Raw genomic sequence first — 17256 nt, forward strand, 5'->3', positions numbered from 1 at the left:
TTGAAGATTTAATGAGCTAATGCATGTAAAATGCCTGTCACACAGCCCTCAAAAAATATTACCTATTTTAGAAAAGTATAACTGGTAAATGGGGATTGATTCCTGTATTCATTTTTCAGCTGTTTCCTAAGCATCTTCTATATGCCAGACTTCATACCGTGCATGACAATACAGCTTCATGCTTTCTTGGTGTCTTTCTTTATGCCTCTCCCCTACAATAGCTTTCTGCCTGGATATCTTCCCCAGCTCTGACTTGCCATCTAACAGTATCACTCAAAAATAAATAAAAACATGAAAAAAAATTTTTTAAGCTTTAAAAAGTTGATCTATAAAGAAGTAATACTTTTTAAAAATTTTTTTAATGTTTATTTATTTTTGAGACAGAGAGAGACAGAGCATGAATGGGGAGGGTCAGAGAGAGAGGGAGACATAGAATCCGAAGCAGGCTCCAGGCTCTGAGCTGTCAGCACAGAGCCCGACACAGGGCTTGAATTCACGGACCGTGATATCATGGCCTGAGCCAAAGTCGGACACTTAACCGACTGAGCCACCCAGGCACCCCTATAAAGAAGCAATATTGCAGAGCAGTAGGGAAAGGGGATCAATTCAAGAAGAATTGATGCGGCAGTTTGTTATTCACATAGGGGAAAATCAAGTTAAATTCCTATCCCATATCATATTCAGAAGTCAATTTCATATTCAGAAGTCAATTTCACATAGATGACAAGCCTAAATATGAAATGCAAAACTAAAATACTCTTAAAAGAGAATAGAGGAAAATATATTTATGGCCAACAGGTAGTAAAAGAATTCTTAAGGTACGAAGAGCCCAAGCCCAGTGGATGAGATTGATCAACTTGACCGCAAAAAAAAATTGCATTCATTTATTCATTCAGTCAATGTTCATTGCGAGTACCTTCCAGGTGCTGAGAACAGAGCAGTGAAAAAATACAGTCCTTGCCCCGCAGTAGAGCTGACTTTCTAGAGCAAAGAGAATTATCAGATAGAAAGCAAGAATTCCCTGATGGCAAATTGAACCCCAGCCATCCCTAAACCCCAGGACTACCAGGGAATTAAGAATTAAAATTCTCAGGGGATGCCTGGGTGGCTCAGTTGGTTAAGCATCTGACTCTTGATTTCAGCTCAGGTCATGATCTCCCAGTCTGTGCGTTCGAGTTCTGCATCAGGCTCTGCACTGACAGCATGGAGGCTGCTTGGGATTCTCTCTCTCTTTGTCTCTGCCCCTCCCTCCCTCTCTCTCTCTCAAAATAAATAAATAAACTTTAGGGGCACGTGGGTGGCTCAGTCAGTTGAGGGTCCAACTTCAGCTCAGGTCATGATCTCACAGTTCTGTGGGTTTGAGCCCAGCATCAGGTTCTACAATGACAGCACAGAGCCTGCTTTGGATTCTCTCTCTCCCTCTCGCTCTGCCCCTCCCCCACTTGTGCATGGGCTGTCTCTCAAAAATAAACATTAAAAATTTTTTTAATAAATTTAAAAAAAGAATTAAAATTTTCAGTTCAACCAAAGATAGCATAAACAAAGCTGAAAGACAAGTGAGAGACGAGAAGAGATTTATGTGTATGTCTAACAACAGATTGGTCTGCAGAATTTTTTCTTCTAAAAAGAGTTTTATAAAGAACTCCTACAAATCAATAAGGAAAAGATGAAGAACCTCAGTAGAAAAATAGCCCAAGCATATGAGCAGGCAATCCACAGAAAACTCTAACAGCTAATAAGCATATGGGCATATTTTCATGCCCAAACTCACTAGTAATCAGGGAAAGGCCAATGAAATTGAGATGCCACTTCACATCAAATGACAAAAATGTTAAAGTCTGATAACACGAGCGTTGGTGAGGATGTGGAACTCTCATAAAGTGCTGGTGGCAGCATAAAGTGGTACTGTCACCTTGGGGCAATGTAGGCAAAGCTAAAGAAGTTCACAGGTGTCCCTTGTTATAAGGAAATATGCAGCATTATTTGTAGTAGCTCCCACTGGAACGCTCTGCAAGTCCCTCTGCAGAGGGAAGGATAAAGTGCAGCAGCATCATACCATCCACAGAATTCTGTACACCAGCTGAAATGGATACAGGGAGAAATCTATGCACCAACACTGATCTGCCTCAAAACGTCAAGTTCCAGAACGATGCGTAGAGTTTGAAAGCAAGCAACACAAAGCTAGATCATGTTTTAAGAATATAGGCATTTGTGTGAGTTCATGTAGTATTGAGAAACATGTAGAGCGATGCTAAACCGCCAAGTTTCAGTGGTGATTTCAGAGGAAGAAGCGTAGAGGGATGGGATGAGGGAGGGCGCGCAGGTGGCTTGAACGTCATGTGTAACATTTTATAAAGCTTTAAAAATTGAAGCAAGGAGGGGCGCCTGGGTGGCGCAGTCGGTTAAGCGTCCGACTTCAGCCAGGTCACGATCTCGCGGTCCGTGAGTTCGAGCCCCGCGTCAGGCTCTGGGCTGATGGCTCGGAGCCTGGAGCCTGTTTCCGATTCTGTGTCTCCCTCTCTCTGCCCCTCGCCCGTTCATGCTCTGTCTCTCTCTGTCCCAAAAATAAATAAAAACGTTGAAAAAAAAAATTTAAAAAAAAAAAATTGAAGCAAGGAGAGCAAAATGTTAAGGTGTATGACGTTGGCCAGGGGTACACAGGTTTTTGTTATGTTCTGGGTAACTTTCTGAAGCTTTAAATGTTTCATTTAAAACAAAAGGCACGGGTAGCACTGAGGTAGGGAGCAATGAGTGGCAGGTGAAAAAAGTGTCTAGGGGAAATCGGCAGCCTGGAAAAGAAGCCAGGCTCTCACCAGTCCTGACCTAGAGGAGCTTTGAGAAGCCAGTGGTTCTGGAGTTTAAGGAGTTTGGGGACCAGACGGGGAAATGAGGGCCTCACGGGGCCATGCGTTGGATTTGGTCTTTATCCTAAGAGCGAGGAACAGTTCTCCCCTAACTATAAGGCTTCTTGGGAGGGGCTGGGATAATGGGGTTTGGATGGCTGTTGCTGGGCCTTCCAGCTCTCTGCAGGGTGTAGCGGATGAGGCCTCAGCTTCCAGCCCTCCTGGGGGCAGTCGCTGTGTACTTGCTAACAAACTCCGGGAGTGGGAGAAGGGACAGCGCCACCAGCAGGAAGATGTTATTGCCACTCGAGAGCACAGAGCCTACGTTTTCTTTCCAGGTGCAGCTGTGATTAGAGTCAGAGAGACCTGTGTTTGAATGACAACTCTTGCACTTGTACCTGCAACCTTGGCCAAGTTTCTGAACCTCTGTGTTCTCAGCAAGATATTCATTGGACTTACCTCATAGGATTAGTATGAGCAGGAAATGAAATGATGGCTGTATATTGCTGACACAGTAAACCCCTAATGAATATTAACCATTGTTGTCTTATTGTCTGCACTCCCTGGATCAAGCTTAGGCACTACAGGGCAGGTGGGGTTTGGGGTACCCCAGGCTGGAGCCAGGGGAGAACAATGACCCAGACCTCCCAAGCTCCTCTGCGGGCCTGGACTTGTGGCAGCTTGTGTGGCATGGGGGTGCATCCCACACAGTCCAAAAGAGGAAGTGTCACAACCCTAAGGAAGTGTCCCAGGAAACCTCGGCAGCAGCTTCTTCCCCCGACCTGCGGAAGGTGGCCAGCGTGTGGCTTCAACCTCACTCATGGCCGGATACAAAAGGACAGTCCCCCAAGGTGCACTGTGAGCCCAACAGGCTTTGGGACTCACCTCACCCCTGAGAGACCCTGGTCATGTGACCTCCTAAAAGCGGTGCAGCCATGGAAGGTGGCTCTTCTTTCTGGCCCTGGCCGAGGGCTGGCTTCCCCCCAAAGTGGACTCGAAACTGGATAGCTGGCTTCCGCCCGAGAGCCTCTGCGTGGTTGAGTGATGGTAGCACTTACTTCCTCTGAGCTCTATTTCTGCTTGCTATTTTGAGTTCTTCCAGCACCTTAAGCCAACTAGAATACACTTATTGATAGCAACTAACACTTGTGAGTGTTCATCATACACTAAGCGCAGGACATCATAGGGACTTTTCACAAGAATCCCATAAAATAGGAATTATGATTATCTCCTCTTCTCAGATGGGGATAATGAAGCTCAGAGAGAAAAGATAATGTGGCCAGTGAGTGGTGGAGCTGGGATTTGATCCCAGGGCTGCTAACCCAGAACTGCAGGTAAACAGGTGTAGCTCATGTCATTTGTCTAGGGACACTGACCCGGGGGTGAATAGAAAGTTGGCAAGTTGGTAGATTCAGACTGGAAGCTATTGCTTCCCTGGCACCCACTTAACGCCCAGCCAGCCAGCCAGCCCATCCCAGCTGTTGGAAGTCAGCAAGGGAGGGAGAGAAGGGCCAGCCCCCCGGGAGTAGCTCTGACCCTGCCAAGTGTTCTTTCTTCATTCCAGTTGCCTGCCCTGGACTCCACCCTTCACATGGTTCTGCTCAGAGCCAACCTGAACTGGACTGCCTTTACTTCTCTCCCACAGTCCCTCTCTCTAGTCCTAAGGCACGGCCTGCAAGGATCCTTCCATGATCCAATAGATTTGTACGGACTCTTGTTGGCAACAGCGCCTTGTTGGCTCCACCTCAAAGCAGTGGCCGCCCGGCTCCTCCAGGTGTCAGAAGCAGCTGGCACGTTAGCAGGAGGCCTCTGGCAGGAAGGGGTGTTGAGCCAACTGCCATCCACTGGAGAACAGCACATGTGGATGACCTCGTTTCCAAGAGATTCCTTTGTGAGCCCTCTGGGAGTGTTGACAAGTTTGAGTTCAGGATGAAGGAGCTGCCCACAGGACCGAGGGCCCACAGCCTGGGGTCGTCCCTGCCCCCAAAAGCAAAGACAGACCTGTAGCCTCCTGCCTGCCTTGTCACAGTTCTTCCGAGATTCCAGTGCCAGATGCCCAGAATTTTCATGGGTCAGAGCAGTAGTTTGGAGATGGACACTGCAACATAGGATGCTTCTAAGAGCATTTTTCTAAGTCTTTCAGACTTTTCTGCAGCCACAGTCCTCCAAACAGCAAACTTCAGAACCAGCACTAACGGAAAAGCTGTTAGTTCTGGCCACCCTTGGGACGACACAGTCTGTCAGAGCTGGAGGAAGCGCTGTCATGCTTTTGAGTAGTACAAACCTTCAGGCTTCTGCTTGAATATCTCTAGCAACAGGCAGCTCGCTCCTTCACAAAGCAGCCATAATCCCAGAGCTGGGCAGTTTGGAGGTCTTCCAGAACCAAGCTTTCGATCCCTGTGACATCTTCCTCAGGGGCAGGCCTTCAGGAGTCAGGTCTCAGCCTGTGCTTCTTCCCTAGTTCTCTTCTAAGCTGAAGGATCAAAATGCAGTCATTTGTCTGATATCATGGTTTATAGACTCACTAGCACTCTGACCCCCTCTTCCGTGACTCTAGTTTATTCCCCTTAAATGGACTGTCCAGAACTGAATGTAGTATCCAGGTGTCTCCTGGAGAGGAGAAAAGAAAAGAGTACTGAGGCCCCTCTTCGCATATTTACTGAGTGCCTACTATGGGCCCTGCACACGCCAGGCCCTGGAATCAAGCAACAAGCTGAGAAACAGAGTTATCACCTGGAGATCTTATAGTCTGCGGGCAAAGACAAACACGAATAGTGTGAGGAGGTCACAGAGAACCGTGGAAGCTGGTAGCAGGGAGGCCAACCTCTACCTAGCCTGGAGTGGGGAAGGCTTCCCAAAGAGGCGTGATGTGAAGAATGAGTGGGCATCAGATAGGTGGGGAGGGTGGCATGAAAGGCCCAGAGCATTACAGGTAGAAGGACTGGCTGGTCTGAAGGGCATGAGGAAGGAGGGAGCACTGGGGAGAATGTTAGGGTCAGTGTGGAATACAGTGAAGGAGGCTGCCTGTGGCCTCCGGTGCATCTAGAGGGGTGGGGGGTGAGGGGAGACGGAGCAGATCACGTGGACTCATAAGCCAGGATAAGAGTGGCAGATCTTGTTCTAAGGTCAATGGGAAGCCCATGAAGGGCTTTAAACAGAATTGTAAAGTGGTCAAATTCACATCAAAAAAACCCATTTTTGTGACCACAGTGTGGATGCTTAAGTAGAAGGAGGCAAGGGTAGTTGCAGAAAGCCAGGCAGAAGGTCATCCAGTGGCCCACGAGAAAGACACGGAGGCGGGCACGGGCGGTGGCTGTGGAGGTGGCCAGCAGTCAGCAGATTCAGGAGACATGTTAGGGTGGGATTGCTGGACCTGGAGAGTGATCGCTGTGGGTCGGGCAAGGGAGGCAGTTTCCAGGAAGTCCGGAGGACTCCCAGGTCTCTGGCTGAGCAGAGTAGGGGGTGGTTTTGCCGTTCATGAAAGCTGAGATCCAGTTGGCTTTTTTGGCAGTCAGTCGCACTGCCTGCAGTCAAGAAAACCCCTCTGTCCTCTGCACGCATGCCGCTGGGATCCGGCCACATGTCCCTCAAAAAGAGAGCCCCTGCCACTGTCTGCCTCCGCCAGCCACCCCGCTGGTCCCTCGTGACCGGTGTCCGTTTCAGCCCACCGGAGAGCCAGGGTTGAGACCAGCGCGCACACAGGGCTGAGGCTGACACGCTCACATGGTGGGTCTCCTGCCCTCTGACAGCCGTGCTCTCCCTCCTCCCCAGCTGCCTGTCTTAGAAGAGGCTGCTAATGTTCATAGTTCAGAATGGCCGCGGACAGAAGGCTGCAGGCCAGTTCCGAAGCTGGAAGGGCGGGCCTGTTTGCAGCTTCTTGTCCTCTCTGTGGCTGAGAGACGACGATGCTTATGGCAATTGGCTTCAAAGCCCTGGTGTGGCAGGGCCTGTCTCGGGAGCATGCTGATTAGCAAGAATTACAACTTCTGGAATTAGACAGTGGTGGTGGTTGCACAACTTTGTGAATATACTAAAACACACCGTACACTTTTAAAGGGATTTTATGGTACTTGAATTATATCTCAGTATAAATGAAGAAATAGATAAAGAAAGATATAGTGCGTGGAGGTAATTGCTATAAACAGGAGCACTGGGTCCAGGTTGATGATAAGGAAGAGAAGCCAAGTAACATCTTCAAAGGCTTTGACTCCCCTTTGTGGTTTCCTGCTTGGGGATGTTCTCAGCCCAGTGCTCTTCCCTAGTAATTAACTTCAGGCCATTCGGGTTCTTAGCCGTCCTGGGAGTAGGGCAGGAAGGAAAGGTCACTGGCGTCCTTCCTCGGGGACCTTTTTCTTCTCTGCTGAGCCTGGATGGAAAAACTTTGGGGTGGCTCTACCCGCCTGAGTGCTCTGGGAGAGCTTGCTCTTCCTCTGAAGTTTGGGTGTCTTTGCTAACCCCGGTCTGCCCTACCCCACTTCTCTCTGCCCTTTAGCGCCTCTCCCTCCCAATCCGGATATCAGAATCTGGGCTCTGTGCCCTCTCGCTTCCTTTTTGCCTGCCTGGGTTCTCATGGGTAAGAAGAAATGGGGGCAACTACCTGGTCTGTGGCTCAGCATTTGGTCCGAAGAGCTGCTGATGGAGGGACCAGGGCGCCCTCCTGTGACCATCAGCAGCATTGCTCCTTCCCGCCCTCTGGCCTTGAATTTTTTCCAGCTAGAATTTGAATGCTCAACTCTGGTAGTTGGGGCAGCCTTTTTCTTCCCCAAGAGACGCATGAGGAATAGTAAGCCCTTAAAATATAGGAGAAAAGAAAGAAGATAAGTTAACCACAGAAATTAAGGAATAAAATGTTAGTGTTTATATTCTGTATCTTTATTTTATTTTTATTTTTTTTTTCAACGTTTATTTATTTTTGGGACAGAGAGAGACAGAGCATGAACGGGGAAGGGGCAGAGAGAGAGGGAGACACAGAATCAGAAACAGGCTCCAGGCTCTGAGCCATCAGCCCAGAGCCCGACGCGGGGCTCGAACTCACGGACCGTGAGATCGTGACCTGGCTGAAGTCGGACGCTTAACCGACTGCGCCACCCAGGTGCCCCCTGTATCTTTATTTTAAAAGAGGCAGTGTAACCTAATGGAAAGTCCCATGGCCTGTGGAGTCGAGCAAACTCATCAGCTATGTGGTCTCAGCAAGGTGACCTCTCTGCTTAGTCCCTTCACCTGTAAAATGTACATAATTGCAAGGCCTACCTCATAGGAATGTTGTGAGAGAAAATTTAATATAGTTAAATACCTTGCACAGTTGCCTGCTATGAAGTAGGTACTCAGTACATGCTGCTTCTATTGTTGTCGTTATTAGAACTAAAGACTAAGAGGGGCACCTGGATGGCTCAGTAAGTCGGATCTCAGCTCAGGTCTTGGTCTCAAGGTTGTGAGTTCAAGCCCCATGCTGGGCATGGAGCCTACCTTAATAATTAATTAATACAGACAGACAGACAGACAGACAGACAGACAGACTAGATATAGGAGCATTTTCTCTCTCCGCGGAGATCTGAAACCAGGGCCAGCTGCCTTGCATAGTTGCAGGGGCACCTTACGTTATATTCCCTCTAAAGCCCGCCCCCCGCCCCACCAGAGGTGAGCAGTGCTGGCTGGCTGTCTCTGGAGCTGATCCAGGTGCCAGTTTGGGGATCCTCTGACACAAGGAGGTAAAGATTAACAAAAATACACAAGAGAGCAGAATAAAACAGTTTTGTAAAAAAGGAAAGATAAGGCCAGTCGGGCCAGTCAGAAACAGGTTGGGGGCCCCTCTCCCCTTCAGCAGATAGCTTTGGCACCCTGCCCGGCACATGGATAGAGCCCAGCAAGTGCTAATTTCCTTCCCTTCCTGCGCCCTCCTGGATGAGACCCTGAGCACGGTATGAACATGGCCATGGTCTGATCAGTCAGATGGTTTTCTTCCTATGAGGTGGGAGGGCCTGGAGATGAGAACCCAGGGGGTGGTCCGCTTGTGGGAGCAGAGAGCAAGGAGAGGCATGGCCGCCACGGCATCACAAGACGGGGTGTGTTCTTTGACCCTCTCAAGTGCAGAGGCCCCGGTAGCTCTCTACCCTCTTCCCTTGTCTGCCTTCTGTGTCCCAGGACGGAGGTGCCTGTAGTCGCTTAGGCCCTTGGAAGCTTATTAAATCTCAGTGCCACTTGCCAAGACCCCTTTAAGCTTCCTGGCTGTTCTTTTTGCCTTTTCTGCCCAGTTGTATTTATTCTGAACTAAATGGTCCTCACTGCTGGATGAAAGGATTTACTGCTTAAGTATATGAAAAGAAATCTTGGCTGTATTACAGTTGCACCTCTCCTTGCTGCCCCCCGCCTCCTTCCTCCCCATGCTCCATCCGCTAGCTGGTGCCACGGAGACTGACCCGGGAGCCTGTCCTTGGTCGTGTGCTCAGTTCAGCTTGGTGGCAGAGCCCAAGTGATGGAGAAGTGAGGTGACTGGGAGGAGCTGGCTTTGGGGACCTTTCCCGAGTGTCTTGCTGCCCCAAGAAAGACTGTAGCCCCAGAAGGAGCTCAGTGACGTGCTCCCCATCCCCACCCCCAGACACATTCTCTCACATCTTCTCTCTCTTTCCCCCCTCAGGATTGTGCTCATGGATGACGCCATGGACTGCTTGATGTCTTTTTCAGATTTCCTTTTTGCCTTCCAGATCCAGTTTTACTACTCAGGTGAGAGCTTTCCAGGGCCCCATGTGGCTCCTGCCAGGGCCACATCTGCCTGTCCTGCCCTGGTACCCTTTCCATCTGGTGCCTGGCACACACATTTCCCTCCCCCACTCCCTCCGGTGGAGGCATGCTTCGCCATGGGGCCCGGGCAGGATGTCTAGTTCCCACAGGTGGTCACAAGATTCGGTCTGCGGAGCCTACTCTCTCCGCCTCCTCAAGTCACGGAAGACCGCCGTGTTTGCAGTCAGCAGTGCGGCAAGTCCATCTGGGTGATAATGGCAATGACTAGAACAATGCACGCTACTGTAACAGTACGCAACAGATTCACCATTTATCGAGAACTTACCATGTGCCAGGCAGAGCAGTGACTTTAATCCTTATGACAGCCCTAAGAGATGGGTCCTGTCAGAGATGAGCTTAGAGGTGAGGAGCCAAAGTCTCAGAGCTAGTGACTGGTGGAGCCCAGACCCGAACGGAGGGCCCATTCCAGAGCCGGTCCTCTTAGGCGCTGTGCTGTATCACTGCCGCCAGGGGGCAGTGATCTCCCTTGGCCCCGACTCCCGTGTGTGGGCACACATCCTCCCACCCACACAACTTTTAATAAGCAGACACCCGTCCTGTCTCGCTCACATGCCCGTTCTGCTCCCCATACACACCAGCTGTGCCCTTAAATCCTTTCTGGAATCAGGTGTAATAGAAATAGATGAATAAATACAAACGGACACCAGCTCCCACAGAGCACACAACGACATCTAATGGAGTGTCGGGTTCAGAAATTGCTGACTGTGTCCGTAAACAAACTTGTTTCAAACGGGCTCTTCCAGTAAACAGAAGGCTGTCCTTGGAGCCTGGACATGGCCTCCCTGCCAACCGGTGGCCCCAGCCAGCCCTGGCCTCTCTCAGGCGCCACATTCTGTTTTCTTGATGGCAGCCCAAGGGCCTGATCCGGCAGGGGCTGGAGCCTGGGGTCTTGCCACCTGCTCTTAACAGCTGCAGGCATCTATTTCCCATTTCCCTGAAGCTCCTGGGCCCTGGAGAAGGAGGAGCTGTGTCTGGGAGATCCTTCCGAGCCTTCTCGCAATGCCCCAGGGCCGGCCAGCAGCAGTGTGTGCCAGTCAGCGGTGAAATGGGCCACAAGTCACTGGTTACTAACACTGGCTCGACTCCTAACATTTGCAAACACTTCCAAATGTGTAACAAATGAGCAGCTTGTGGCGTTCTTTTCCACCCTGGTATTCCGCCATGCTTTCCGGAGTCAGAGAAGCAAGCGGCCTCGCAAGGGAGATGGGGTTCACCAGTGGAAGTGTGCACACATTAGCTCTTTAAAGAGTACGTGTAGGGCACCTGGGTGGCTCAGTCAGTTGAGTTTCCGACTACGGCTCAGGTCATGATCTCACGCTTGTGAGTTCAAGCCCCACATCGGGCTCTGTTCTGACAGCTCGGGCCTGGAGCCTGCTTCAGATTCTATATCTCCCTCTCTCTCTGCCCCTCTCCCTGCTCATGCGCTCACGCTCACTCTCTCTCTCTCTCTCTCTCAAAAATAAAGAAACATTAAAAAAAAAAGTATGTATAGAATTTAATATGTGCCCAGCACTGTGTTAGGTGCTGGGGCAGGAAGGCTGACAAGGCACAATCCCTACCTTTATACACGGATCTTCCGCTCCAGCTGGAAGGCAGAGCAAACAAATAATTATTCAGAAAATTCATGGTTGGAAAAGCGCTACAAAGAAGCACAGGGTGCTCTGAAAGTATGTAATAGGGCCTCTACTTGGTCTAGGAACAAGTCCCCGGAGGAGGGACACTGAGCTGAAACACACGTTCATATCATTGCTCATGAGTGCGGTGGTCACACGAGGTTGAGGGCTCCTGCTCCCAGCCACCAAGCACTGAGCGCCAAGGCTGGGGAGGAGCTGAGTTAACAGGAAAGGAAGGATCCAGTGAAGGGAGGAAGTGTGTCCTCCTTGCCTGACCTGCCCACCCCCTCCCTCCCCAATCATGGTACTCAGAATTCCTGGAGAGTGTGGCTGCCATCTATCAGGACCTGCTGGCAGGCAAGAACCCCAACACAGTGATTGTGCCAACATCATCCAGTGGGCAACACCGCCAGCGACCTACCTTGGGCGAGGCTAGTATGTTGGAGGGAGTGGAGGCATCACTGTTCTACCAGTGCCTGGAGAACTTGTGTGACCGGCACAAGTACAGGTAAGAAATGGGTACGTAGACCCCCCACCTCAGCCCCAGGGACTGTGGGCTGCTGGCTCTGGAACAGATCTCTAGCAGATGTTCTGATGGATCCGGGGCTTCTAGAGCCCTTGATGGTCATATATAAATGAGGACAGTGCCATCCGCCCCAGACCAGGCTGTTGACCAAACAACATCCTAGGTGGCTCACTTAGGGAAGATCACTTCCACTTCCAAGCTGTAGATGACCAGCTTGGGCCCCTTCTCCTTGCCAGGAGATAGATTGGCCTTAGCTTTGTAGAGAGAAGGGGAAAACATTCACTGTACAAAGAATTCACTCTGCAGAGAGGGAGGGTTAAGCTGTCCCGTGTAGCACGAAGTCTCCTTAGAGACAGAGCAGCCAGTTTATGGTCTCCTCCAAGATGTGGTTGCCATCCATTGCCTCTTCCCTGTTCCCTCCCTCCCACTCCCCTAGTGAAAGCACCAGTTAGGCAACATGCCAGCCCTTTCTGTCCACAGTCAAGGCCTTGCTTCTAGAGATCTGCCATGTTCCTCCAGGGTTTTAGGACCCCCAGGGAACACAGGGTCCCTCAGTCCCAGCTTTGGGCATCCTCCTAAGCCTTAAAGTATGGATGAAAAGATGTCAGACTTGCTGGTCTTTGAATCTCGTATCTGTATTCTCCCTTCTAGCTGTCCACCCCCAGCACTTGTCAAAGAGGTACTAAGCAACGTTCAGAGACTGACCTTCTATGGATTCCTGGTGGCTCTTTCAAAGCATCATGGAATCAACCAAGCCCTGGGTAAGCCAGAGCTAGCTATGGCTAGCCTCTCCTGCTCCCCCAACACTAAGCCACGTAGGAGCCAGCCGCTATTGGCAGACATGGTCCCATGAAGGAGGGGGGACATCACCACCTGCACCGTGACTTCTCAGGGCCAGACTCTGAGACCTAGGGAGCCAGAACGTGCACAAGAAAGACTGTGCCCTCTTAGGCCTCTCACACTCCCATGGTAAGGGACAGCCTTCCCCGCCCAAAGCCCTGCCCCGACATGAAGCAGCCTCTCTGTGGCAGAGGTGTGGCCGGCCCCTCCCCAGAGAATCCTCAGCTCTGCTTTGGGGAGTGGCCTGCAGGTTGGGCAGACACAGGGCTATTTACTGGGTGGCTTTGGAGATTATATATCAAAGAGACCTGAATCCCGTTTGTAAGCAGGGCAAAGGTGTGTCTGGGGAGGCCTTTTTTCCCAGCTGGAAAGAAAAAAGAAAAAGAAAAAAAAAAACAAAAAACCTGATTAATCTGAAAGGGAGCAAAAAAGGGGGGGGAGAGAGGACTGTACTGGCCTAGTTTTTCCTGTCTGTCGTCTATTCTCACTGGCTGGCCTTCTCCACCCACCCCACTCTTCTCCCTCTCACACCTGCTGCTCTCCCAAGGGAAGAGCCACCCGGCCACCATCCACCAGAGCTGGAGGGATTGTTATTTGTCTCGCTCTTCAAGAGGTATCCAGGTGTGTTTGAGGCCCCAGGTTCCTGAGTCTCAAAGAACACATAACCTTCCCCTTCCTCCGGCCACTTGAGGGAATGGGGTCAAGGGAAGGGAATTTAACATTCTTTAAATGCCAGCCATTGTAGGCCTAGTACAAACTAGTTGCTTTAGATCTTATGTGGTATGAAGCCTGCTGGGGATGCACACGGGATGCACACAGCAGGACTGATGGAGGGCTCACTGAGGCGTGATGCTACCTAGCAGCCTCGTTATTCTGAGTTGATGCTTGGGGTGTGCATGAGCCTACGGACCCCTCAGCTAAGTGACGTTGTCGCCAAGACCACCGGCTGGACCAGAGTAGAAAGGCAAATAGGAGTCAGAAGTCAAGAGTAAGGGGACAGTGGGTGGGGTTGGCTTAGGGTTTCTTTCCTACACCTAGGTAACTGACTGCCCTGCCTCCCTTTCCACCAATCAGCCCATAGGAAGAGAAAGGAAAAGCTAACTAGGTAAGATCACAGCCTGGACTAACCCCACGTGCTCGCATTTTCTAGGGCCTTTAAAAAGGGCACTCAGTCAACCACTTTTACCAACACTAATGCTGGGCTGGGTTGAGTGGGAGATGGAGAGAAGCATTGCCCTCACCTGCATCTCCGGTGTAGGAACTAGAGATCTGGAGATCCCCAGGGTGGAGCCAGTTGTGGAGAAGGGTTGTCCTGTTCCCTTAGTCCTCAAGGCACCCGCCCCCCCCCACATACACATTCATGCACACAAAATGAGAGGGCTCTGAGGGACACACTTTGAAAACCACTAAGGAAGAGCAAAAGGGGCCAGGAGGCATCATCTGAAAAGCTCTGGAAAAGTAGGGAATTGGACTGGAGCCAGATGGTAAGTTTAAGATTGTGGCTTTCTGGACACAAGCATTGTTAACTGCCAAATCTATGTCCTGACCACCAGTGGGCTTTTCCCCTCAAAAGTTTGCTGGCGAGAATCTTTCCATCTGTAGACTTCAGCTCCCCCTTCCCTCCACTGTTAACGGCTCCAAGGAATATCCAAGACTGTCTCCTCTCACCATCCCCAGTATCAAAGCATTACTTCCTTTGGTTTGTAGCTGAGGGAACCAGCTCAGAGAGATTGCGGCTGAGCAGAGATGAGGCAGATCCCACCCCCCACCCCCACCTGGCAGCTCCCCGCCATGCAAGACTTTAGTCTGATTCTGACCCAGCCTTCTCTTCTCACCCCCGAGACCATCTTGAGGAGCTAAGGCACCAATATTAACCATTCTGTCTCCAAAGTGAGGTCACTCTGATTTGGGGGCACAAAACTAGATAATTTCTGGTTTGGGGGGATTAGCTGGCCCATACTCTGTGTCTCTGGCTCCTTTTCAGCCCAGTATCTGGGGACTCAAGGAAGGAACTGAGCCCCCTACACAGCTCACAGCCCACCACCTAATCTTGGAAGGAGATTACCCTGTTGGTGCAGTGACCTTGAGGTTTGGGGATGTCTCATAGCTGTGATTCTTGTCCCGAGTTGGAGAGGGTAGGCACAGGTTCACTGAATTTATAAGTAGCCCCAACTTCCTGCCCCCCATAGCAGTTCTCGTTTTAAACTTTTCTTAAGAGCTCTTCCCCTTGAACAAGTCACGGGATTAAAAGATACAGCACAGGGAACACAGCCAATGATACTAGAATAGTGCTGTATGGTGACAGATGGTAGCTACGCTCGTGGTGAGCACAGCATAACGTGTAGAGACGGTGAGCCACTATGTTGTACACCTGAAACTAATGTAACATTGGGTGTCAACTATACTTAAAAATAAAAAGAATTTTTTTTTGAAAAAATTTTTAGACTCTTTTTTTTTTAACGTTTATCTGTTTTTGAGACAGAGCATGAACGGGGGAGGGTCAGAGAGAGGGAGACACAGAATCTGAAACAGACTCCAGGCTCTGAGCTGTCAGCACAGAGCCCGACGCGGGGCTCGAACTCACGGACCGCGAGATCGTGACCTGAGCTGAAGTCAGCCGCCCAACCGACTGAGCCACCCAGGCGCCCCTAAAAAGAATTTTTTTTTAAGGGACACCTTAGGGTGCACCAAGGGGCTCAGTCAGTTGTGTCCAACTCTTGATCTCAGCTCAGGTCTTGATCTCAAGAGTCGTGAGCTCAAGCCCTGAGTTGGGCTCCATGCTGGGTGTGGAACCTACTTTAAATTTTTTTTAGAAAGAGCTCTTTCTTAAATCTTTTAGATCAGCCCTCCCCGGGTCAGCAGAGTAGGTAGACATGAAGGTGAGGGGCATGGAGCCACCTGCTGGGAATGGAGCTATCTGACTGGAGCCTGCCTGAAAGACACTCAGAGTAAGTTTTGTGCCCCCCAATTTTGTCCTAGGAGCTTTGCCTGACAAAGGAGACCTAATGCACGACCCAGCCATGGATGAGGAGCTGGAACGACTGTAAGTGTCAGGTGGGAAGAGGCTGCCCCCTTGTGGGAAGGCTATACCTCAGTCGGACCTGGCAGTGTCCTATTGTGGGTGACAGTGCTTGTCCACAACATCCCCATCATTCAGGGAAGGGTTTGGGCGCCAGCAGAGGCCTGAGGTAGCCTCTCTTTGAGTCCTTTGGGAATACAGCCCATGGTTTCATCCAGATTCAAGAGTGAGCATGGAGGTCCTGGTCTCTAGAGAGGAAGCACCTGGCTGCCTTCTGGGCTTCTTCCCTCCTTCAGGCTTGTCCAGATCCCAGGCCTGGTCAACTCGGCCACTGCCAATCCAGAGGCCAGCTGCCTGCCTTCCCGAACCCCTCCCCGGGTTGGCTCCCCCTGGAGACCCCTCCATCATGCCCGCAAGATGGATGCAGAGAGCGATGGCTCCACTGAAGAGACGGACGAGTCCGAGACTTGAGTCTGAAGGGTCCTGTCCACAACGCCTGTATCCAGCTCCCACCTACCTAGCCCTTGGGACTCCCAGCCATCCTCCTCTCCCACTCCTGTGCCATGCTGCCCTCTGCTGGTGAAAAGCTTGAATAACAACAGCCCAAGCCCAAAGACCAGCCAGAGGGGTTCTGGTATCAGCCAAGCCAAGCAGTGACCCTGAAAAGTAACAGCCTACTCTCCTTGGCCCTGTCAGCCTCTGTGCTTTAGGCAGGCCCCAAGCTGACAGCAGACTGAGCTGAAGCCACCAGGGGGTGACTTGGCTTTAGTCTTTTGCTGACAGTCCCCACATAAAGGTGGTCTCCTCACAGCAACTCCAGGAAGGGGAGAGACCATGAATAACCATGCAGGGCCTTGCATGGTCAAGGGCAAGTATGGGGTGGACATAAACATGGTGGCCTTCTGCTGGAGGAAGAGCCACTACCATGATAGGATGAAGGGTAGGCAAGAAGACAATTCCACTTTCAAAAACTGCTTCAAGTCTCCTCTGTGTCTAATAGTTAAGTATGTTAAATGAATAAAGTCCCTTGTATCCAGTAAGTGGTGAGTCTAAAGCCACTACACTGAGCGGGTGAAGGGAAGGGGCGAGTTTGGGTTTTGGGTGCCGAGTCCCAGCTATCCTAGCAGGACTGGGAGGCAGGGGCCAGAGGACCACTCAAGCCTGGAGACGAGCCTCAGATGAGCCAACAGGGATTCAACTCGGGCACAAGACAGCAGCCTCTCAAAGGAAAGATGCTCACAGCTGGAATGGGCCTTCAGAAAACAAGCCCAGAGGGTTCGAGGCCAGGTTCAGAACTCGAAAGACGCTGACCCCAAAGGGTTAGCACTGCAGAGTCTTCTAGCCAGAGTTTCATTAAACATTTGTTAAGCAGCTGCTCGAGACTGGGGATGCAGTGGGGATGCAGCCGTGGACAGGCCTGAGGAAGACAAGCTTCCAGCCAAGACTGGAGGAAGGTTAAGGACAGGTGGTCTTCAAGTTCCTGAAATGGGCAGTTGTCTAGAAAGTAAAAGCCACTCAGGGACCCAAGCAGAGCGGCCTGCCTCCTGAGCCAGGGGTCATCTCACTGGGCACACACATTATCCTGGGCTCATCCCTGCCCAGAAAAGCCCCCCTAAA

The 17256-nt window shown here is 50.8% G+C and overlaps 1 protein-coding gene across 3 annotated transcripts in view; it reads left to right on the forward strand.

The window, feature by feature from the left end:
• CSTPP1 (centriolar satellite-associated tubulin polyglutamylase complex regulator 1) overlaps positions 1 to 16675 on the forward strand; it is a 197779-nt gene extending 181104 nt beyond the window's left edge. For 2 of the 3 annotated variants that reach the window (XM_047070633.1, XM_047070635.1), the window contains exons 5-9: positions 9478 to 9563; positions 11567 to 11762; positions 12432 to 12541; positions 15600 to 15663; positions 15936 to 16675. In XM_047070633.1, coding sequence (XP_046926589.1) covers positions 9478 to 9563; positions 11567 to 11762; positions 12432 to 12541; positions 15600 to 15663; positions 15936 to 16110 — 631 coding nt within the window. In that variant the 3' untranslated portion in view covers positions 16111 to 16675. Of the gene's footprint in view, positions 1 to 9477; positions 9564 to 11566; positions 11763 to 12431; positions 12542 to 15599; positions 15664 to 15857 lie in introns of all 3 variants that reach the window. The other variant, XM_047070636.1, reaches the window with a different exon arrangement.
• The last annotated feature ends 581 nt before the right edge of the window (positions 16676 to 17256 follow it).

The sequence above is a fragment of the Lynx rufus genome, unplaced genomic scaffold, assembly GCF_022079265.1.
Source record: "Lynx rufus isolate CCGP_SWC_20201006 ecotype Redwood Valley unplaced genomic scaffold, mLynRuf1.p SCAF_9, whole genome shotgun sequence".
In the NCBI taxonomy this organism is placed as follows: domain Eukaryota; kingdom Metazoa; phylum Chordata; class Mammalia; order Carnivora; family Felidae; genus Lynx; species Lynx rufus.